The following is a 24,784-nucleotide window of genomic DNA, read 5'->3' on the forward strand; positions in this document are numbered from 1 at the left end:
CAATGTCATTTACATAGACCAAGACAGCAGTATATTTCCTGATTTTGTACGATTCTAACTCTCCCGTGAGAAGGCAGATAATCTGCACTTCCCAGTGAGTGACCTGTGCCTAGAGAGGAACTGAAGCCGTAAGAGATTTCTTAAGATAGAAAGCAGAGGTTCAGTATTAGGCTTTGACTTTTCTTCTTTTAATCAAGTAGTCAATTTGTCAATTGCTGCTGTGGCACCTTGCTGGTTAACAACTGGTTTCAATGTTCACTCACATGTGGATTGTTTTCAGGTTCTAGTTGCTCAAGTTTCTTGTCTTTGCTGACTATGTAGAAAAGATGCAGCTTGAAAAACCTTCCTTAATAATGGAAGGTTTTTCCAAAACTTGACTACTCATAGTTGCAGAACAAATTTCTCAAAAAAAAAAAAAAAAAAAAAAAAAAAAAAAAAAAAAAATCTGGTTAGTGAGAGTATGCATTTTCCTGGGAGATCAAAATGGTACATTATACCAAAAAAGTTATTTGACTGATCAAATCCTCTAAAACATGATTTTCACTTTATTAAATGAAAACTGCACAGCCTCCATTGGCATACAAGAGACTACTGATTATACTACCTCGGTATTATCAGTAGTCACAAACATCATAGGTCCCCAAACTAGGTAGGCTTTGCATAGTATAAAGTAGACAAAAACTGTCAGCCACAGCACTGAGACATCTGAGAGAGACACCAGTTCTCAGCTGCTCCTAGCTTTTGAAATCAGAACAAGGCATATAGGCTGCCTTGGGCAGAGGCATCCACAGCATCTTGCATTCCAGCACCTGATGAATTCCCATTGCCAGTCCTAACTTCTGATTTGAGAGAATGGAAGTATAATTTGGGATCTTACCTTTGATAAATTGCTGATTTATATATTCAGATGATATTGCACTTATTTTATATTACTGTATCATTATCGTGGGGTAGAATTCTGTGCATCATTGCAGTGATTTTAGGAACGGAATACAAAATATTATAATGCTAATAGGAATTTATAAAGAGAGCATGAGCTTGTAACGCATGAAATGATTACAACTGATCTGGGGATGGGAGTAGGGAGTGACTTATTTTTCAAATGACCCTCAGAAACAATGAATACACTGCAGTATTAGTACAGACTATCTCTCTCCACCACCCCGAATCATGCCTTTGAACTTATTTCAATGATTTGAAAGAAGAATTTGGTGCTTCATAAATTATTAGCAAAACAAGATTCAGCACAAGCTATTAGCAAAGCAATAAATATCAAGTCCTCGATATCACTATTGAAAGGACTGCTTTTATCCTGGAGCCCATAATACTTACAGATCAATTCATATATTTCCATTTACAAAACAAAAGAAAAGGCAATACTTAATGAAAATAGTATTTTGATTGGGGCAAGGGAGGGGTGCGAACCAGAGTAAAATCTACTTGGCTTTAGAAGTGGTTAATGAGAATGACACAAACATTTAACTGCTTCCATTTGACAAAAGTGGTCTGGTTACTTCCTATAGATAAGTGATGGAAAGCTTTTTCTGTACTTAGATACGTTCAAATTCCAAATAATGCGTTCACTTCTCCACTCTGTTTTTGCCACCTTGAACCTTTTTTTAGTGTCTTAGTCATTAGTATGTTTTGAAAGAAAATTTAGCTAGATATCGTGAACTGAGAGTCATTCAAATCAGAATCAGCAGCATTTTCTTTCATATGTGTACTATAAAGTGGCAACAGTGAAGAAGGGGTGTGCTAAGGAGTCTGCTTAGGAGTCTTTTAGCAATTATGCTGTGTGAAATTTCAGTATAAACAGTAGCTATATGGAATTATTTAATATACTTCATTTTAGCTAAATATCCATTCACTATTTATATCATCAATAAGAGACTTCTCAATCAGAATTCATACTTTCTTCCCCATACAGGTATTTCACAGTAGCTACAAATCCAGTGGGAATCTCTGCCAGACTGTCTTTTTACCTCCTGAGTAGGCCATGTGTGATGTGTAACCTACTCAGTGACTCAGTTTGATATAAGCAGTATAATATACATGAACACTCACTTAGTATACCATATATCGCAGTCTAATATAGTTATTTATCATCCACAAAAATGACAAAGAGATGCATACCCCTAAAAATGCATGATTCAGTGCTCTTACTTAGGAAACGTCATGAAGTCAGTCATCAAGCTCTATCTGCTTCTGTTTGACTAAATACAAGGCTTTCTTTAAAAGAGGATCTGCATCTCCCAAAGTAAGAGCTAAAAACAGTTAAAATTTTGAACTTAATCCTGTCCTGATTTGGACAGCTGATGTTTTGTAAGATTCATCTTTGATTATTTATCTTTGATAAATTCATAGGGCTCCTCCTTTCTCTTTGAGATCATATTTAAGAACATTAAATTTAAAACCTGTGATCACAACCAAGTCTAGCTTTATTAAAATTGCTCAATAAATTAAAAAAAATATTCAATTTGCATGTCAGTTGGTGTCAGTTACCTATACACTACAGCATACTGAATACCCAAGACATACTCCTGAAAAACTCATAAAAGAATGCATTCTTTAATAAGGACTATCTTTAAGATTTCCTGTTTCTGTCCAAAAAGAGACATCAGTAAACTTGTCTGAAATTTGATTTTTTTTTTTCCCCGCCATCAATTCTTTAGATTACTGCATAATTTAACCAAACACTTGTCTATTTTCCATTTAAGTCAGAGGTATATTTAGTCTAAGTAAGTCAGAATTTCACAAAGTTTTACTGCAGATAACAGCTGCACAACAATGAAGAAAAAAATATGGGCACTATACACAGGTAAGTGTTATTGAAAAATCCTGGTCAATTATTTCAGCATCTGCCCAAACAAATTTACTGCAACAGTTAGTCCAGAAAGCGGATGCTTGGAATTGCTATTTGAACAGAACCTACTAAACTGGGCATTTGATTGAAAGTTTGTGATGATAAATAGTGATTAGTAGATGCGTGAACCAGACTCCAAACAGCTGCTTTTTCAATTTTGGAAGCAGCAATCCCCTTGAGACAAGCCTTAAATATCAACTGTGCCTTAACTCAATGTACTCTAATAAAATAGATAGTTCATGTAAGGTATAAGAAATCCCATTGCAATCTTAACCCTTCCTGGCAGTGAGTGACAGAAAACACTTGCCTCTTTGGCGTATGACCAACAGAAAAGCATCTAGATCATTTATGGAAAGACTTTGTTCTGGAAAGAGAAAATTATGCAACTGCAACACGTGACCTTTAGTTTTCCCTAAAGAGTCAGGAAGCTTATGAAAAAAGACTTATCAGTAGGTGCAGATGCGATGCGTATGAACATCAAAACTGGCTTTGCTGGAAGCAATGGATGTGGCCTAAGCATCTCTCCTCGATAGTAACATACTACCGAGCCCATCAGTCAAAGCAAAACTGAGAGGCATTAGATACAATTTAATAGAAAAACGATACACAGACTGCAGACCACGATATGGGCTTCCAAAGTACACCTCCTTTAACTGCTACCGACAAATCCAATTAGATCTTTGAGAAACCTGATTTTATTTCTGTGGGAAATTCAAGGCCTGTTGATGATAATGGCCATAAGACTGCTGACAGAGTTATGAGACATCCCATCTTCTTCCAATAATCACACAGTCCAATAAAAGAAGTCTAGAATTTAATGCAGTTTTGAATACAGCAAAACAACCTTCCATATTGACTTCTGTGTTGTAAAAAAGGTATTTTGCCTCTATCAAAAACTTCTGACAGTTACGACTACAAAACTCTTCTAACAATTTATTACTAATGCTGTAAAATGAAGTTACATGGGTAATTGCAGTCAACCCTGTATTATATAAAACACTTCCCAACAGATTCAGATATGAAAGAGGCTGGTTGACAGATACACATCCAGGCTGGAATTGAATACGTCACACAGAGGACTGTCTTTACAATTTTTTCCTCTGGAAACTCTGGGGACTAGCACATTAGCGAGGAAGAGTATGAAAACAAGTTGTTTCTCTACCAAATTAGAAGTGCAGCCATGAAAAACTGTACACTTGTATTTATCTTCAGATACCAAATACTAAAATTTTCATTTTCATGTGGGATAACAAGTCTGACAGTAAAATTCATCATATAGCAACATGCACTGGAAAAGCTACTCTAGGACTATCACAGCCCTTGAACTCTCACTTTTGAGGCAACAGAACTTTTCCTGCTTAAATAATCTGCTTAAGCAATAAAGAGGAACCTAGGTGATGGAGAGCTACTGAATTTATTTCCTGTATGACGCATTAGCCCCAAATGCATATTACTTCTTCAAAAACCAGAAAAGTTAGTCCTTTATTTGTCTGATGTATGCATACAACACATTACAGTGCACAGACATTGTATTATCCAATGTGATTTGACTTGATCCTAAAAATGTTACTTATCTGAACAGAAGAACTACCAAAAATGCCAGGGCATTTGTGAGTAACCAAGAATCTGCTGAAGATGTACTCCAGCCTATCACAGATATTTTACAACTTTGAAGTCTTTGGAGGAAGAAAAAAAAAAAAAAAAAAAAAAAGAGAGAGAGAAGGGGGGGGAAAAAGAGTCTACACACAAGCAAGGGTCCTGTAGACCAGAAGTCAACCCCCATTTCTTGAGAACATGACCAAAAAAACCACAAACATACATACATAAACAATGGATAAATTTATTCACAGGACAGAGATCTAAATTTGGACAACAGCTTTCTTTTCAGTTATAGGCAGAAAATAATTTGATTTGGTCCCATTACATAAAATATCACAAGAGACTACTCCACTTAAGAGAATGCATTACAGAGTGTTGTCAAGCATGCGGTGTTACAAAATCGATTCTTACAGAATAATAATTGAGAGCCACTATCAGTAATTGCAGCCCAAGATCTGCCCCTCCCCTCTGCCTCTCCCCGCCCCCCACCTCAGAAACAGTCCTGAAAAGGAGCCGATCCAGTAACTGTGGGCATTACATGAAATTTGTCATGTCTTTATTGGAAAAAGCTTTCTGACACCACATAAGGAGAATAAAGAAGAGAGGGAAGTAGGCAGAAAGGGAAAAATTGTGTTTTGAAAAATAAGATTTTTCTCTCATAGGAGCATTTGGTTTACAGTAATGAGGAAGACAGACGCTGCTGGGGTTGGATTTACTCTGCTTTATGACTTTGTACTAGAACCTAGAAACCCAGACTTCATTCTTGAATTCTACACTACCCATCCTTTCTAAACTTGCATAGTCCTGACTCTCAAAATAAGGTTTTCAGTAATAACCTGAACTACATTAGGAATATTTGGCTACAATCATTATATTCTTCTCATAATAAATAGCCTTTATTTACTTATTTGGTTACTGTAGTCATAAGCAACTAGTAAGACTGACAGAAACACCTTTACTACCAAATCCTGTGGAGACTATGGATGCTGAGCCCTTCTGAAGAGACCTGGTCACTCCTTAAGCATCAGAAGTTGCTGACTGAAGAAGGGTCAACAAATGCTTGCTAAAAACCTGTGGTTTCTTCAGGGTTAAAAAAAATTCTCTTGCAACCTAGCAATTCTGAAAGAAAATAGCATTTGTTGAAAGCAACATGAAAGCTGGGAGAGAATAAGCCTGCAAAGCCACTTCAGAATCAGATTTGTTCTGCCTAGGCTTGATTGCTCAAAAATATTTTTATATTTTGCCTCATCAGATTCTTGTTTACACCTAAAAAAAAAAAATTGCAAATGGCATAGTTTTAGGGACGGAGATTCTCTTATATGAAGCAAGCTCCTTGAATGCTCTTTGATAGCTGGCACAGCAGTCTCAAAGACAGACATTATAAAATCATCATTATCAGTGCACCACCAAGAATCCTCAAACATTTCAAACAAGACAGGAAATAGTGTGAAGAGCTTTACAAAGGGAGGCTTAAATAAAAGTGATCAGAAAGAAAATTCTATGCAAAAGCAACCTTAAGTTACACAGCTACAGAAGCACAGATTAGTATGTACTGCATTTTGCTATCACACATTTTGTGAATTGCATTGATTTGGGATTATGCTGCCCTGCTGTGGGAAGACACAGGGACTACAAATTATATACGTGGCCTCAGATGTCAGTGGGTAAGAGACTGGTATTGTGCATGTGTGTGTTGGAACATAAACAAACACAGTTTAAAAAAGATCTTGCATCACTACTTGCCATACAATGTATTTCTGGATAAGAAACATCAGTTTCCATTCTAGCAAATATTATGATCTCCGACTTCGGTTTTTAAAATCTAAAAATTGGCCAGGCATTTTATGCTGGACTTTGGTGGTACAGTATTAGATCACTTAAGCCAAAGCAATTAGTTTCAGTACAACAGATGGCTGTATTCGGACAAACCAGATACCTTCTCCTGAATATGTCTGATGAAATTAGAATTATGACTCCATACTTCCTCCTTGCAACTGTTCATTCTTGTTCCTCTGGCAGAAGCTACCGTTGCCACTGCAGTGGCAATGGAATTTACCATGCAAATAGTCCTCATCCATGAAATCACGATCAGTCAGAAGACTACCAACAACAGTGTTCCCATCTAATGTTACCTTAGAGATCATCAGAAAGGCTCATACAGTCTGTCCCACCAGTTGTTTGAAATTACAGCACGAGGATCACTTCATAATATTACTTTGTCCAACTTTGCATACACTATTTTCTTCTTCATGAGATCGTGTTCACCCTTAGTGTCCCCTGTGGAGCACTAGGGACAAGTATGCTTATTTTTATCAAACAACAGAATAACTAACTGAAGAACAGGGAAAACACAAGAGAATCAGACTACTGCACCACATGTCTAAATCAACTGTAAAGCATTCCTCCCGTTCCAAACCCATCCTATTTCCAAGCTCTGCCATGCTTCGTTTTCTCACTCTATATCTCATCTTTATCCAAACATCAGTCCTCCTCAATGAAAAGGAACAAAAAGAGGAAGACTTTTGCATATTTTTTGCCATTTTAAAATACGTTGTACAGTTTCTAGTGATTGCTAGAAAAATCATAGTTATCACAAAAATCAGTAAAGATGTTTTTAAAAGTTGTTTTAAAGCTAGCAATCTGTTAAAAAAACCTAAAAGAATGTTTTTGAAACAGTTGGCACCATCTGTTTAATAAAAAAAAAGGAAAAAGAAAATGACTGTAGTTAGTATAAGGATTGCTTAACTCAGCAGACCAGGAAGTAAGTTAAAAACCCATCAATTTATATTTCAATAAAATATGAATTATCTGGATTTTGCCAGAGTGAAATAGACTGTGTCATGGTAATGTCTGACTACATTTGATAGCATTCTTTAGCGCATATTTCATTATTTCTCAACATCTCACAGGTACTCAAAAAATACGAAGCCACAAACCACATTTAATTCCCAAAACTCTGTGGTGAAAGCCAAGTAAACACATTACAAGCTGGGCATCTGCTTACCCAAGACCAACACATGGCATTTATAATTTTGCCAGTTCCGTTACTAACATATCCAAACAGATGCCAAAGGAAGTAATCCAAAGACCTTTCAGGCAATGGAAATGAATTTGCCCTATTCAGAAGCAAAGCATTAAAATCACCTCATGGATGACACAAAAACATGGTGCTAAGTTTTACAATGCATAGGAGGGGTAAAAAGAAAAGTTCAGGCGATAATACAGATGCTCCGAACTAGAAATAGCAACCTCTTACACACATTGTCAGCTGTTACCAGCTTCCCTTGCCCAAGTGCATAATATACACTTTCAGTGACAAAACAGCTGGGTGCCACCGGTCACTCTCCTCTCAGCAATGTAAATATTGAGCTCACTGGCAACCAGTGCATCCTGTAAAGGCTATTTGATCTATCAGATGATTTTGGTTTTGTTATTATAATAACCAAAACTCAACCACTGGCCAAGCCAGATCGCTTTCCCAAACACACGCTCGCGGCGTATTCTGTGAGGCAAGATTCAGAAAGGGTAACGAAAAAGGTAACAGGAAAATGTGGATAATATAGATAGTATAGATGTGCTTGAAGAATATGGTGCAGACACATCCATGTTGATCTGCAATCCTGCGAGGTCCAAAATCATGATGTTGGCACTGCACTGAAATAAGCTGCGTGTAACTCACCATGCTGAAGACTGCAGTTCAGCATATTTCACACACATAACCAGTTTATGTCCATCAGGTCCAGCACTAAATCCGAGGTAACGTGCCTAAGCGGACCAGTGGCGACACCATCCTGCTCAGGATGCCAAATCCAGGAAAACCTTCTTTGTTCAAGCTCAGCACTGCAGGAATGCTTCCGGACCCCAGCTAGTCCTGAAAACAGCTTACATGCCACTGCACCGAAGCTAGTCAACCATACCAACTAATAAATCAGCTAATAAGGCTTGCTAGAACCGACTACACATCTATGGCCTGACTTGCCCACTAAACTAACCAGATAAAGCCTTCAAGGGGGTGCACGGCAGGGGAGGTCACTACACCGTAAGCAACATTTTATTTAATCTTTCAGATTACATGCCTGATCAGATTAGCCATGGCTAATAGTTCCTGCAGCCTTTTGTTCCTAGTTCTAAGAATATCAACAAAGTGCTCCTAAATAGTGCAACTATAGGGAATTCATATATTGCACCAACATAGTAAACATTCCACAAATTCAATAAATTATACCAGTAAGTAGATACTAGAAGTCTGTATTAATACACTCGGGGCTGTGAGGGATGTCATCACCTGAATGTAACTATGAAGACAGAAAACCATGATGTAAAATTGCCCCAGTGTAAAACTCAGCTGACTATGCTGACCCATGGCATCAGATGATGTTGTCTACTGATGTCTGCTCCAGCCCGCGAACTGAATGCTTATCAAGGCAAACAAACAAAAAAATATTGAACGTTGTTATAAGTCTAGACACTGCCCACCGGTCTGACCCTACAGACACGAAGGAGTAATGAAAAGGCTATCCATCAAAAGGACACTAAAGTCTGTCTGGAGGTGATGGCATATTTTCAGAAAGAGCAGGGTTCAATTTTACTGCCAGTGGGGCACACTCAAGTAGGTGGGAGAAGCCTTGGAGGTCAGGCTTTATTAATGTCTGAACAAAGATTAGCCACCACTTCATCCCCACTACCTTCCAACAATGCAGTTTTCTTGTTTTCCTTTGAGATTGCTAGCACAAAAAACCCAACTCGTTCTCTCCTCTATAATTTGTCTCTTTTTTTTGGGGGGGGGGACGACATCTTTTCCATTTGAAGGAATCATATTCAAAATGTCAGAGAATTTACAGACTAGCAATGCAACATGGAAGAGAAGATATACAGAAAAAGGAAAGGAGAAAACATTTGAATTCATGAGTATTTGACAGCTGAATAAGTCACGTCACTAAATTTTGTACCAAGCATAATGTCAAGTATCTCTTTTCATTTCACTGTTTTTTAAAGAAATGCCTGATAATGCATCAAAACAGTTTAAAATAAAAAGTAAAAAAAAAACCCCAACTTAATTTCAGTTCTAAAGAAACTCTAATGAAAAACAGCAGTGGAGACATTTTATTGTGGTACCTCTCTCAATGATTCCATAACAACTTTGGAAAAGTAGTACTCTTTATATATAAAATAGACAAAAGAGCTGTGAAAAAAGTTGTAACACATATTCAAACTTTACCCTTTGACTCCTGGTAATGACATTCTGTCTTCTATGCAGATGCTGCCTATATGGGATCACAGTAAGTCAAGTACACTTGACCTACCAAGCTTAACGTGACTGTAAGTGAATCTCGAAGACAGGAATGCAGGATGTATGATGCTGCAGCCCTGATTGATAACTAAGAAGTCAGTTATAAATAAATCTGGAACAGTTGGGATTGACTGTTGTTTAGCACTTTCAGACAGACACTCAGGGCAACTGGCAGGGGCTTTGAAAGCTGTTTCCTACATTAGACTCATGACAAAAATAGAAGTGAGGCTGCATTCCCTTGTCTTCTGCTAAAATAGATCTTGCTCAAAAACATTTTTGCAAGTTTGGCGAGGCATAACTAGTCCCACTGTCAGATACAGAACAAAATGATAATTGGAAGTCCCATATTGATCTACCTTGAATAGTTACTTATTGAATTAATAAGAACAAAAAACTAAGAAAGAAAAAAAGAAAAGTGGAGAGTACTAGGAGATATTAGGGACAAGGAGAAGCTGGTTTTACTACACATTTTTAAATTGTAAGTGAAGGTACAATCAGAATTCACTAGCCAGAGACCCTGAAGACCTTTAAAAATAAAATAAAAAGGGAAAATCATACATGTTACTAACTGTCCTTAGGAATATATGGAGGTTGTTGGAGGTTTGGGGTGTTTTGTTGCTGGTTTGGGTTTTTTTAAATTCAAGAACAGATGTTGCATAATAACTACTGACAGAAAGGCTGAGTTGTGAGAATGGAACAGGAAAGAGGGAGCACGTATGGGGTTTTGTTCTGTTTTTAAATGCCGCAAATACTGTTTCCAGGGCAAGCATTTGTCACAGACTTATCTCACCTCCAGCACTTAAGCTTCCAGATAAATTAAGTTGGCTTTTATTTGCTTCTTTTTTACAACCAAAATATATCTATCAAAATGTTGTAGGATTAGCTAGTTCACTGACTGAACAGCCCATTGTTCTGCCAAAATAATCAGTGGCTTTGATGAGCAATTAAGAGCTTTCAGGGTCAGCGAGAACAGAAAATGCTAACATATAGATCAGAAATTCTGTGTATAACTTCATGCTACTGTTTCAGATCATGAGTGAACTCCCAAACTATATGCAAGAGGCACATGTGACTGAGAACAGAATGCATAATACAAACTCTTGGGAGAGACTAGGATCCAATAAGAGCAATGTGATTTAGCCAAGTAACTCTCCCAAACAGGTTTCCCATACGCTGTTCTTTCTCAACCAAAACAGGTCTGCATAGTGTTTTGCTGACAGATATGAAATTGCCCCACCTGCACGCACTCTAAACCACCCTGGACCAAATCAGCTCCAGCCTAGCAGCTCTGTGACCGTGGCGCGTGATGCCAGCCGGCCCTCTCTTAGCAGAGCTCATTGCTGCGGGTCAGCACCCAGCGTGCCCCAATGCAGACCTTGTGGTGCTGAGCAGGATCACAGCTGCCCGGGTCAGAACACACAAAGCAGACTCGTGCTTCTCTACAAAATACCGTGTACCCAATCCACCAGTGACCTCCAGCTATTATTCCCATAGTTTCTACAATATGCAAACTGCAACAGAATCAGCACTAGGAAATTTCTGCAACTTGCCTTCTAAAGTAAGCCTAGTATAAATTAGGGTATGATTCAAGGACTCCAGGCTTACTGAAGAAGTGCACACACAGGACCACATTTCAGTCACTGAATTGTGTTTTTTCCATCATGACAACTGCTGAAAATACACTTGTTTAAAGAGAGAAAACTCATCATAAAGAGTCAAATCTTTTCTTTGTAATGGATTGCCAGATTGCAGACGTAGTTTCCTTTTACCAGAACAGCCTGCATAAACGTATTTTAAACTAATTACCTTTAGGTGGAAAATATGACTTGCTTTCAGCTTTGTGAGGCCAGTCCACCACAAGAGGTCCAAACCTACGAAAGCTGGCAGTGATCTCATCTACAAAAAACAAATGAGGCACCTTAGAGAGAATCTGAACACTGACAGTGGCAAGGTAAATATTCTTACATTTAAAAAAAAAAAAAAACACAACAGACTATTTTCTGCACCTATTAAGAACAGTGAAAACTGCAATAATGTACACAGAGGATGCCTAAATACTCTTTCACCTCTATGTTATACATGGCTGCTTAAAAAAGTAACTTTACATTCCACTAACACAAGTTTGCAGCAGGATTAAATGCAAATATGATCTATCAGAAGTGAATATGCTTCAGCTGCGGTCTATTTCTAATTATAGCCACAAAGCAGGGTCAGATGCAGCCACATGGGACTGACGGAGGAGCTACATGTCAGCATGGCCACTCCTTGCAGCATGCCCTAGAAAGCAGGCTGCATCAGGTCACACAGTTGTGGGGATTTCACCTTCCTCAGGCCCCTCTCGAAACCTGCCTTGAATTACGAAGCTATTTCTTTGCTTTTTGAGCAATTTAGAAACACCATGGAACACACATCTCAAACTATCCTATAGGACAATTTTGTTTTACATGCAAATGCTTCAGAAAAAAGTATTTTTCTCAATGCATTTATTTATGTACTTTAAAGAAAGAATTAGTTTAAAATTGTGTCTAATGTGATGCTAGATAGATCAGAGCAACAATTCATCAGGAGAAAAGTTTGAGGAGAAAGGCAGTGGTTTTCCAGTTTTCCGATTGCTGTTTGAGATGCGTCCAGTTTATCTGACCCCATTAGCTGCATGTCCGATTTTTCAAGCAACTAGAGCCACAAAACACATATCGCGTAACTCAGGAGCTGAAGAAAAAAGGTGTTACTGGAGTAGACCTCTCATGGAAGAGGGTAACAGCTCCCAAGTGGCCATGTTACTTCCTCGCAGGATAGGCTGGGCATATATTTTGATTCCGAGTGATGCAGCAATGTTCACATCAGTTGTACCTGTTGGCCTGCTGCTTCTTACAGCTGGGGATTCAAATTACCCAGCAGTCCCTGTATCAACAGTCCTGCAACTCATATTGTGACATGGGAGCTGCATTTGAGCTGTTTGTAAACCATAGATTGGTAACTCGTACTATTTCTTTATTCAAATTGCACATGGTTTAGGCTTCGTTAGTAGATCATTTCAGAGATCCCTCTCTTTCTATTATAAGGCATCCTCAAATTCCCTACATATGCCAATTGAAGCTAGATAGTGGCAGATTCCAGCTATAATATGAAAAATACATCCAAAACTGTCACAGTTTTGGTTTGGGAGTCGGGGTGTGTGGGGGCACATGCAAGCAGAGCAGATACTGACTGAGATTGAGAAAAACACCTGACCATCCCTACTAAGTCGATTATTATTTTGTAACCATATTAATTGCCCTACATTTGTCAAGTGAACACTGCATATATGCTGGATATAAGAGCTGATTAATTAAAGCCTGATTTATTTTGGTAAGGACTGTATTAACAAAGTCCTTAAAGTCAACCACATCTTTTTAAAAAAACAGGGAAAGACTATGGAGGAGTGACAGTACCCACTAAGTTCCCTTTTTCAGCTTTCCCACTTTACATACGTGGGAACACATGCTGCTATTGCAGATTAGAAGACCTGCTATGCAGGCGTTTCTGTCTCCATCTCTTCTGATCTACAGTACAAAAGAACGTCAAGTAAATTCTCAGGTGTTGTGGGGTGGTGGTGGTTGTTTTAAACAATGCCACAAGCACTACAAGCGACATACCTGGGAAAATACATTTGTTTTTATGAAAATCTGCCTTTTTAAAAGTAATTATATGAAAGCCAATTCCCAATCTCACCAATGTAACTTATTCACAGTACCTTCATCAATGTCAGGAGGAAGACCTCCAACAAACACCTTTCTAGAATAGCGTTCCACTCTTTCACCATTCTGACAGCGTGTTGGAGAGCTGAGACCCGACGATAAAGACTGATCACCATGACTGTCGTCTAGGAAGCCATCTTCAAAAGGAAAGAGTGAAGACCGACCTGTAACAGATTTTGTAGTATCTACAGTTAACGCTATTTCCTGGAGAATTAAATATTTCAGTAAAAAAACATTGTATTTTCCTTTTACTGTTTTTTGCTTTAACAGAATTTGCATTAAAGTGCCCAACTAAGTAGTCCAGTTATCCAAATGATGTTCATTAGTACTCCTTCCATTTTTCTAAGACTGTATTACCCTTACAAGACAATAAACCTAATTTGGCTTTAAAACAAACCCTTGCAAATGGCTAGCAATAAAAACCAACAAGTTATCTGATGAAATTGTGTGTCATAGGTATAGAAAGAACCTTTGTAAGATTTACATTTCAAACTGATTCTTAGAGATTGAAATCTTCCATAACAGGTCTTGAAGGAATGATCTTAAAGAGCAGATCCCTCAAGCCATTGCACTGCAGAGCAGGACAGGCTCCTTCAGGGTACTTTACAAGGTCCTAGCCACAAGGGCTGCATTGCTTCCTCCTCGAGTGAACGGAGGCCCAGTCTAAGTAGGGCGGTAAACAGCAAAATAAACATAGAAAAGCTTTGTATTGTGGATATTAAACATGTAGGTGAACCAAGAAGCTTAACTAACAAGAAAAAAAAAAAATCTTATTAAGTAAACCACAAAAAACTTGCCCTTGAAGAAAAAAGTTGTTAGCTAGGACAGCCTGTCAAGCTGTTACTCAGTGTTAAAACAGTTTTTCAGTAATGAATTAACAAAAAGCAACATAAATGGCTGCTATTCAGTTTGTTAATGAAAAGTAAAGAATTTATTTGTGATCATCTGATGCAATTAACTTGTTGCTATTACTGCCAAAGTATACACACATTATCTTAAGAACAGATTTATTAACCCAGAAGATAAAGTAAAGAAATATTCAAAGTCTGTATGTAAGCAGCACTGTGGAACATGCCAACTTTAGAATGTAATAATTCCCTATATCCGAGTTGAAAAATAAAGCCTGCAATGTAGAGAGATGTACAAATGGGAGTCCCATCTCAACTCTGAAAAGGCTCATTGTGCCCTCATATCATGGAGGATTGCTCCCAGGGATGGAATTATAACTAATCGATACAAACAGTTTATAGGTGGGTTAATTACAAATATAAATAGCAGGGCACACAATTAAAGGTAATGGATCACATGAAACTGACTTCCAGCAAGACCTAAGGAAGAATTAATACCATACTGGTATTAACAACACAGGAAAGTACAGGAAATAAAAATAGGGGCCAGGAGAAAAATCAAGACATGCAGAGGGACAGTAGTCAGAAAAATGTATACACTGAAAATATCAGTAATAGAGTCTCCAATAGTAAAGGACAGATTACAAAAAGAAGCAGCAATCCTATATATGGAAAACAAGCTAACAAACAAAAACCAGGAAAGGTGTTCTGACTGACACAGAACACCAGCCTGATTTTTTATGAACACCAGGCACTAGAGGAGCCTTGATTAGAAAGAATATATTGAATGCACAACATTGACAGAGATCACAGATGCAAAAATCCACTGAAGCAAAAATCCTACTGTGCTTTTAAGCACCAACATAAAAATACAGGGTAAATGCCACAATCAGAGAAGGTTTTAGAGATGCTACTCTTCAAAGTCTAGTATAACTGATAGTCAGAAATGGGGGGTTTAGGGTATAAAACAGGAAAGACTATGAGTGCTCCATTAACGGACAAACAGGTCATGCACATATATAAACATATGCATTTCAGCATAAAAGAGAACACATGCATGAGAGAAATAATAATTAGGAAGGCTAAAATTGTGTAAAAATATCAAATCAGAAACCCCACTGAAAAGTAGGAAATCTGAAAACATCCATAAGAGATTGACATTACTAAGAAGCTAAATTATCTTTTAATTCCCACCCTCTCCAACCTAACTTCTTGTAAAAGAATGAGAAAAACAACAAACATGAGCTATTAGTGGAAGCTGACATAACAAATTAATAGATACTAGAACAAGGTCTTCAACTAAAATACAGGTCTACAGAGGAGGCTGGATAAGTGCTGAGTTCTGAAGGAAATAATAAAAACGCACAGCAGCTTAAAAAGCAAGATATCACCTCTTATGCCAGATGCTTGACAGTCTGCAAGCATTGTACTCATCTTACATAAACACAAAAGATCATCTAAAACTTTACAGTTAAGTCAAGGACAGAGTTAAATGTATGAGGTATCCATTTAAATCAATGGAAAGCATACAGACAAGGGAATAGGGAATGATGGTTCACTGTCTCTTCCAGTAAAGGGAAACTAAAGTGCATTGAACACAATCAGCACACGGCAAGGCTGAACGCAAGTCAAACTGTGGAACCCCTTGCCACAGGCTTTTTAGGCAGCTGAAAAGTTTATGTAGGTTCAGGAAAGGGAATGAGGAAGAACAGGAGGAAAAACCCATTCTGAAGCAATAAATATTGAGACATCACCTCAAGAAACCCCCAGAGGCAAAGCTCTGGGAGAGTATTATGGGAAGGCATCACTAAATGCCCTATTTTTATACTCCTGCGCCCCTCCCCTGGCATCTCTGAGTTATCAGTGTAGCAGGATAGATTTTGGGCTGATTTTCCATAGCTGTGCTTACATCTGTACCTGAGAAACTAGTTGTAAAAGTTAAAAACAAGGTACCTAAAAGAACCTGACTCAACAGCTCTAAGCACGATACCTACGAAGAAACGCTTGCCTCTTTACTCAAAGAAAACAGAGGATCAAGTAGAGAACTGACAGGTTATGGCAAGCCCCAAGAAATTTCTGACAAAACCTCTTCTCACTGAAGATGCTTAGTCACAGTGACAGAATCAAACACTAATTAAAATATCCAAGTATCATAAACATGAAATGAGTCTCCGCACAGATTCGCCTCTGGGTACTCTGCATATTACCACAATGCAAATGGTAAAAACAATAATAGAGAGGGATATATGAGAGCATTTGATAAGCAACACATTTTTTAACAGACTATTGCAGAATTTCATGTTTCTTAAGGTTAAGAAAGCTCAAAACAACATTATAAAATTAAAGGTAATGAAAAGCATGAATATCACAAACTTCAATATTGTATGAATAAGGCAAGTCACAAAATCCCTAACATTAATGACAAGACACACACGCACACACACAAATCTACTTGTTGCTATAGAAAAGCCTGAATTTCACATAGGAAACAATTATTATGGAGTGAAACATGCTTTTTGGTAGAGTAAAAAAAATTCTGAAAGTCCAGCACATTCAAAACTTGTTTGCCCTGTTTTGTCATTATTACAATTTGTACAAAACTACACCTACACTGTGTTCATCACAATTACTGCCACATTACTGTATTTCACTGCTACAAGTAAACATGAGTTGCAAGAAGTTAATAGTTTCCAACTGATTCCCACCTCCTTCCCTACTTTGGTGCCATTTGATCAACCTGGAAACACTTGCCACGATCGTAAAATGAAATTAAATAGTGTTCACACGCACAGAGAGTATATAATATTATATACTCCGCATACTTTCCAATTTGTTTCAGTACCATGAGAGCACTGAAACAGTATAAGTATTAGGATACTTTCAAAATGTGTTAACAATAGGCTGTTCTCTGGAAGCGGGGAAAAATAGGAAGGTAAGTTTGTGGGGAAAACTTAAATCTTTTCTTTCCGTTCTAGCTATCAAATAAACACTAAAACCAGTCAGCTTTGAACGAAATCAGCTCAAATTCTATATTATAAACTCTCTTAGTACAGCCTGTACAGCTTACGACCTCAATCCATACATATGTGCAAACTAGAAGTTACTTATACGCTATTGGCTTGCTTGTGTGGCTAGGTTTGTCTCCAAGCTTCTTCACAGATGCGATGCAAATTCTATATTTTGAAAAGGAAGTGGTGTCACATGCATAGCTGTCACAGAACACACATGAAAAAGAAGATAAAATGAAGTTTAATGCTGAAGCACCCCAAGCAGATGGCACTGCCCAACTCTAATTGTTGAAAGCTGCCATCTTCACTGTTATTTTCTCACTAAAACCCAGTCTGTGTAAGCTACAGCACAGCACATAAATGTAAGGTACACTAGTAGCTTTCTTGGTAGTCAGCGAGCTTGCTATTGTCCATGTTTGTTAATCCCTGAGAATAAACTTACATGCAGCACTGTATATTTATAAATTTTTTTCAGTCTGCTTTTATTTTTTAAGTGTTGCCTATGATGAAATAAAGTTAAAATGTGCTCAAATGTTGTATCTTTTTTTACTATTATTATTATCAATATTCACTGTTGAGGACAGTTATTAGTATTGCTATTCACAATGTTCTACCTAAGGCGATCCGATGTAATACTCAGGTGTAATATTAAATGAAAGGTGTTTCATCTAAGAACAAAATATTTTTGAAATGTTCAATGCACTAGTTAAACATTGCAGTTCTACGAAAAAAACCCAAACCTGAAAACAATCTTTTTTTTGGAACACTACGCAGTTCAAGTCATAAATATGTGTCATGAAAGAATCTGTACATTCAGTCATCCTCCAGTTTGCTAGTAATAGCAACATACTTGAAGTTATCAGCTCAAGATCATCATTGCTTTAAGCTGCTATTAAAAGGGAGATGTTTTGCAAATGAAGAATGAGATTGATTTATACGAAGCAATTGATCAACCAAATAATGTTAAAGTTAGTAACATCTTATCACAAGAGAACTAAATATTTATTTCTCCCACTATTCAGCAAACAAAACATTTAGTAAATACTTTTACCTCTTCTCCGCCCATAGCTCCTGGCTGCATGTAAACACAGAAGAAAATTGTCGGTACAGCTGTCATTAGATTTAGCTCCAAAAGCAAAGAAAATGTATCTTCTACCTCTTCTCTTTTTCCCCTCCCACCATAAAGAAGGAAAAGACATTCAAAAAGTGCAAGATGAAATTCAAACAACCCAAGGCAAGAGAAAAAGTTTGAAGATGACACAGCCAGGGGGGAAAAAAGAAAGAAGAAGGAAAAAAAAAAAAAAAAAAAAAAGGAACATACCTGCTGTGCAATTTTTCTACATAGCAGAGGTATTAAAAAAATCAGGCATATCAGACTTACAGTACTATAAAATAATAATTTAGGATTGTGATTTTAAGAGGCAATAAACAGCATCAACAGTAATCCTAATTAAAATAATTCATTTTGCATTTTATTAATTAGTTGTGGAGAACATATTTTCTGATTATGTTTCAATTTAAATAATTAACCATCTGTAAATACTAAAATCCTACCAAAACAATATGAACTCAATAGCCAGTATGTTCAGACGAATAAAAACAGCTTGATAAAACGTCTTTATAACTACCAGAATTAATACAGCATTTCAATGAGACATGCATCAATGGCAAAATCCACAATGTACAAGTGCAGAAGCGTATTTCGTGATATAATGGGAAATGCAAAAAGCAGCATTTTTTGATCTGAAATCTTAGAGTACCAGATAATAATCTGGAAAACAGTGTCTTCTACACAGGTACTTCAATCTGTCACAAAAGATATCTGTGGTCTTCCAAGGTAATCAGATGTGGAAGGCTAGGGATCAGGCAGAGTTTTTCAACAGAAAGTGAGCTTAGGCAATAGGTAATAGAGCCTTGTTTTGTTTCTTTCTCTCTTCACTGCAGTACTATTTGTGTTCCTCCTCCTTCCCAACCCCATCTCATTGCCAAACCTAAGACAATGCCTTCTGGTCCTGCCCCACATGCCCAGGTTTTAGGTGTGATTGTTTTAGCTCTCCCTACACTCCCTCTTAGCCCACTTCATCTAGTTCCCATTCCCTCCTCCTATATCCCAAGTGTCCTCTACCGTAAGACCTTCCATTCTTCCCATTTTTCTATTTCCATCTTCAGACGTACATCCTGAGGTGTCCCACCATACCCCTCAGCTTTCACTTCCTACTTTTCTTTGGCCAGCAATTACACGACAGATCAGTTGTGGCTAGCTGAGAACTGCTCAGCTGCTGGCTGGTCCCCTGGCTGTCACCTGTGAGTGGCCCCAGGGGCTACCCAGAGCAAGGCTCAGCCTCCTTCAGCACAGGCACTAGTAACCTCTCTTCTACTCAAGTAGCTTCTTTCTCAAGCCCTGAAGAAACACCGTCTCAGACACCATACACCTATGGCTTTTTCCCCTGCCATCAATAAGGCCACGAAAGAACAACTACATGAGTGTTTCATTAGGGGGATTAAAAAGTTTCAAGGACTACGATGAAGAACTGCTTCACAACTTATGCTTAACGTAAAGACAGTAGAAGCTGTTTGTGTGAACAACTATTCAGCCACAGTGAGGTAGTTGGTAAGCCCCGAAACAAACTCTGCTCCTTGCACAGCAAGTGATAGGGAGAATTAATACTAGAGTTCGCTTTGCAGCAAGAATAAAATTAATCCTCCTCCTTTCTACTTACTGCTAAAGCTGTACTTCATTACTTATTCTGATGGCAAAGAAACATTGCCAGACCTCATGTAGCAAGTCCTCGTCTTGCTGAATGCCCATACACCAAAAAATAAGCATATATCAAGGTATAGCTATCAACGCATTTTGAGAGTAATTTATTTGAAAGAGGTTTCTCAAACAGAATGCTACCAACCTAAAAATTAAAGAAATAAGCATTACTTTAGTATGAGGTGAAAAAGACTTCTGTGTTTCTTTTTAAGAAAAGAAAGCTTTATATGCTTAAAGTAAACATTTAGGCTCTGAACAAGATAACAGCATATGATGGCAGAAATCTACCACAGACTTCTGTAAATTTTAGAATAACCTATTGCCATGGATGTATTATAGCACTTCTATGATATATTGCATGGCATGATATTTTATCTTATATATGCAATCACACACATAATCTTTATGTCCATAAAAAATTTTTACTGAAGGTATATTTACAATTGCCTATAAATTCTAGGGGGAAATCACTGCAATCCACTTAAAGAGGAGGACAGTCAGCCTAATCAGCTTTTGCTCATTTAAAAACATTGCATCACATTTAAACACTCAAAGTAGGTAAAGTTTCACCGTTGTTGATTATATTTTTTTTAATATATACACACACAAAATTTGAAAGTGAACTCAATTTTATCCAGTGTTTACATTAAAATGTTACTTTTTCCAACAAACTGACAGTTATTTAGCACAGCAACTAGAGAATGTCAACACACACTTTATTATGTTGTTTACACAGGATGCAAAATAAGAATGTGTCATTTGAGAGAAGTTAATAAAAAAACACCCATCTTGTTCATAAGTCAAAGTTCAGAGCACAACAGATTTAATCGAAAGAATGGTTCATTGGGTAAATTTCGTAACACCTCCAGTTTGAAGAAATATTTTAGAAAATAAACAATTTAGAAATTATTCTTGAATGAAGACATTTGGGAGCCAATAAGAAAATTATTGTACTATTACAAACAGTGAAATTACTAGTGTTATATATCTGAAGTTACTTTCTCTCTTGAGCAATTCCAACAAAAGACAAACGAAAAGAGACTGGAAGCTACCAAAACTGTACCCACCACTGATGAAGCCACTCCTGTATGTTGGGTTTGGTGCCAAATATGAATGTCATTTTGCACAGAAAACCACCTCCTGAAAGGTTTCAAAATTCAGCACAGAAGTGATTTTTTCCTAGGTACCTCACAGAACATTACAGTATTAATGAAAACATAGCTGCTTCAAGAAGTGATGAGCGCGTTTTCCCATGTAAAATGTGAAATTGTTGCAACCAGGCACTGATCAGTTGTGCGACTCCCAGAACCATCACCACTGTGTTAGTGTTTCTCCATCCCTTTGCAACTTACTTTACCTCTGACAGGTAGAAAGTTACATAACCATTATGTCCCAAATTGCATGCACTCAGATAGAAAGGAACAACACATTCTTTTTTACCTCCTGATAACCCTCCTGAAACTATTAACTCACCTCATCGCAGAAGCTGAGTGTATTTTTACAGACATGAAACTGTATGTTGAAGAACAGAACTCTAAGGTTTTAACAAACAAACAAAACAAACTCCCCAAACCCCAAATCTTGCAATGCAATTAAGTAAATTTAGTGCTAATGCTATTGGAATTCTCAAAAGCCTGCAGCTAAGATTACCCATTGTTGCAATAAATCAAAACATGCTCAACTGAAATACTCAAACTTTAACTGCATCTCAAGGAAAGCTATATGAAACTGATGAAAAAGAACTTTAAAGGCTCGCATTTTGCAAACATCTATCTGGCAGCCAAGGGAGAAGGGGTCTACTGGTGGCATAAGAACACACTTGTAAAATTTTTTGAAGAGCCACAAAACTCTTTTGAGATAATGTGGTTTATGAGATGAGCATAGCTGCATGACACGCAGAAGCACACATCCACACAAGATAGCCCTCAAGGATTCAGAAGGAAGGAGCGACCTAACAACCCTTGCCTATGGTCCTGGAAAGGCAGAGGACCAGAACATCTACAGTGTGACAATGTTGGCAAGTGAAGACAAATTATGTGGACGAGGGAAGTTACTGTGCTGTTTAAAGTTACTCTTGCTCAGTTAACGTGCACCCTGAAAACCAAGAACACAAGCAACAGAACGCTGCTTATTGTATATCAAGTAAACCACCTTCGTTCTTCAGCTCACTATGTAGGCTGGGAATAAGTTTGGTTTTGCCCTGTTGTTTGTGTTGGAAGTTTCCAACATGAAAAGGGACATTGTGTAATTTGTGTGATAAAAGCAAACTATGTAAATAAATACCAGAATTGCACAAACGATTTCTGAGAATTATTATTAGTAAGGCAGGTGTTCTGCAATTTAGTTGAAAGAGATGAAACCAAGCGACAGCCTACAGAAAAGAAAGGACTGTGACTGAAACGTATTCTTACAAACTTAACAGTGTATAACATAGATATGAACCATATAGCTCAGCTGGAATACCTATGGGAGCTAATATGCAATGCCCTGCTGGGTAAGACCAATGAACCATCCAGGCAAGTATTCAGTCTTCAACAGTGCCAGCAGAAAGAGCATGTTAGACTGGCCACTGTCAGTGATATGTTTCTCTCGTATTACCTTAGCATTCATAGTCACTGGATGGAACGTGTTAGGAGGCACACTCTCGCCTACTTCTAATACCTGCTTAAACAATTCTTCTGATGCTTTTTTGAACCTGCTGATATTATCTGCTTCCACAAATTCCTGTGGCAGCAAGTTCCAAAAGTAAACTACAGAAGCACTTCCTTTTGTGGGTTTTAAATGGATCTACCAGAAGTTTCACCAATTGTTCCCTTAGTTCTAGCTCTGTGGAACATGGTGAACAGCAGTTCTGCATTCCCCTGTGATTTTTCTAGGGCTCCATCACATTCACCTTCAGCCTTCTCCTCCCCAAACTGAAGCTTTTCAGCTTCTTTCATCTCTTGGTAACTCAGTACAGTCAGAGTAGAGACAGACTGTAAGAAAGAACAATTATAAGATCCAGAGAAAACTAAATTCTAATAGCTAGCAATTTTGATAATATAAAATAAGAGAAGAGCATAGCTAAATGGAAAAAAAAAAATTAAGCTTCCAAAGGGGATAGAGAAAACTGAAATAGAGCAGTGAAACTTATGTTCATTATCAGCCTCATTAGCTTCACCCAAGGCTGCAAAGACAAAAAGTTTCCAAACCCCAGTTATGTGCTGTCACTGGTTTTAATTTATTCCTGTGCAATAGGATTATTCCATAGCAAGGCCAAGAGAACACTTTTCCACAAAGAATGCTTTAGGGCTTGTACTGGTTTACTATCCTGTAACTGGGCTGGCTATACTCATATAAGGCTTGTAGTTTGCACTGTTCACAATACATGTCAGTTATAAGACAACAGAAAATAAAAATCGGTCGCACTGGGAAAAATAGGTATCAGTGATGACTACACAAAAGCTCAACCTAGAAACGTGTATCATCTGACATGATTCAATTCAATGCTGGCATAATACATCAGTACAAGAAGGCGTAATAGTTCAACTTATACCTTTGAAGTTAAGAAACACTTGCGAAAACAAAACCCACCTTACTTGATCTCCTGGAGACAACAAATGTTAGTCATGTGAAACAGTAAGTATCCACTCTAACAGCTTCATCTCTAGTTAAGGGTTCAATTTTTATGGAACAGAAACTGTGGGGAAAAGTTCCCCTGCAAAGACAGCTAGCTACACAAGGGAGAAAGTTGGTAGAAAAATTAAGAAAGTGACTGCGTTTCAGTCAAGCTTGTTAAAACATACTTTTTTACAAAGCCAATCAATCACATGCTGATATTTATTTAACATGTTATTACCACTACCATCAAGAAAATGTTCTGTACGGAAACTTGAGTATTGTTCACCTACATCAAGCAGATCACAAGCTTTCAGCAGCTTAATTAATGTGTCTTAATTAATAACTTGTGAGAGAGAACTTTCTGGAGAGCCTTTTCAAATGCATCAAACATCATTAAAAATCTGGTCAGTCTATAGACAAGCCAATGTACTTCCAGTATGTTCATATAGGAGGTAATATTGCCAAATTAATTTGTTGACTTGTCTTTTAAATAAGATTTTAACAGCGACATAAAACTGACAAGCTGTGAAAGATCCTCTTCACAGATTTCACCAGAGGTATGGACAGGATTAATTTGTGCTAGAGTCTGAAGACTGCATAATGCTCCCTACTGGAAGAACTCTGTAAAATTAAGAAACTGAAAACACATTTAGTATAATGTTATTAAATTATGTTGGACCATGAAAATAATCTTTACTGGTTAGGCACACCCCTTAAAAAATTTTCTGTATTTTAGATGAACTAAAATGTCTAAGCCATGAGATCTTATATGCCAAATAAAATAGTGATTTACAAAAAACTGACATCTGATCTCAGTGAGACTTGTTTTCTGATTTTTTTTTTCATTGCTTCATTGTAATATGGGGTTGGATCTGCACATTGTATATGGATCAAATAGTTAACATTTCAAGGAAATAACAAATCTGTGAATCCATAAAACATTAACTCAAGAGAACTAGATCTACCCTCTCTCCATATCATAGCTAAAAGTGAATCTGATCAGGTAATTTCAAATAGAGAAATAAGTTATACCATTTATTTGTATTATCACATTTTATGGAAGACTTCATAAAAAGTATTT

General features: G+C 37.4%; 1 protein-coding gene across 9 annotated transcripts in view; it reads right to left on the bottom strand.

Annotated features, from left to right (window-relative positions):
• The window catches only part of CPEB3 (cytoplasmic polyadenylation element binding protein 3), a 97,900-nt gene that overhangs the window by 19,923 nt on the left and 53,193 nt on the right, over nt 1-24,784 (bottom strand). For 8 of the 9 annotated variants that reach the window (XM_075717540.1, XM_075717544.1, XM_075717541.1 and 5 more), the window contains 2 exons: nt 13,486-13,653; nt 11,559-11,648 (listed from right to left, as the gene is read on the bottom strand). In XM_075717540.1, coding sequence (XP_075573655.1) covers nt 11,559-11,648; nt 13,486-13,653 — 258 coding nt within the window. Of the gene's footprint in view, nt 1-11,558; nt 11,649-13,485; nt 13,654-18,396; nt 18,421-24,784 lie in introns of all 9 variants that reach the window. The other variant, XM_075717539.1, reaches the window with a different exon arrangement.

This window comes from Pelecanus crispus, chromosome 10, assembly GCF_030463565.1.
Source record: "Pelecanus crispus isolate bPelCri1 chromosome 10, bPelCri1.pri, whole genome shotgun sequence".
Classification (NCBI taxonomy): Eukaryota; Metazoa; Chordata; class Aves; order Pelecaniformes; family Pelecanidae; genus Pelecanus; species Pelecanus crispus.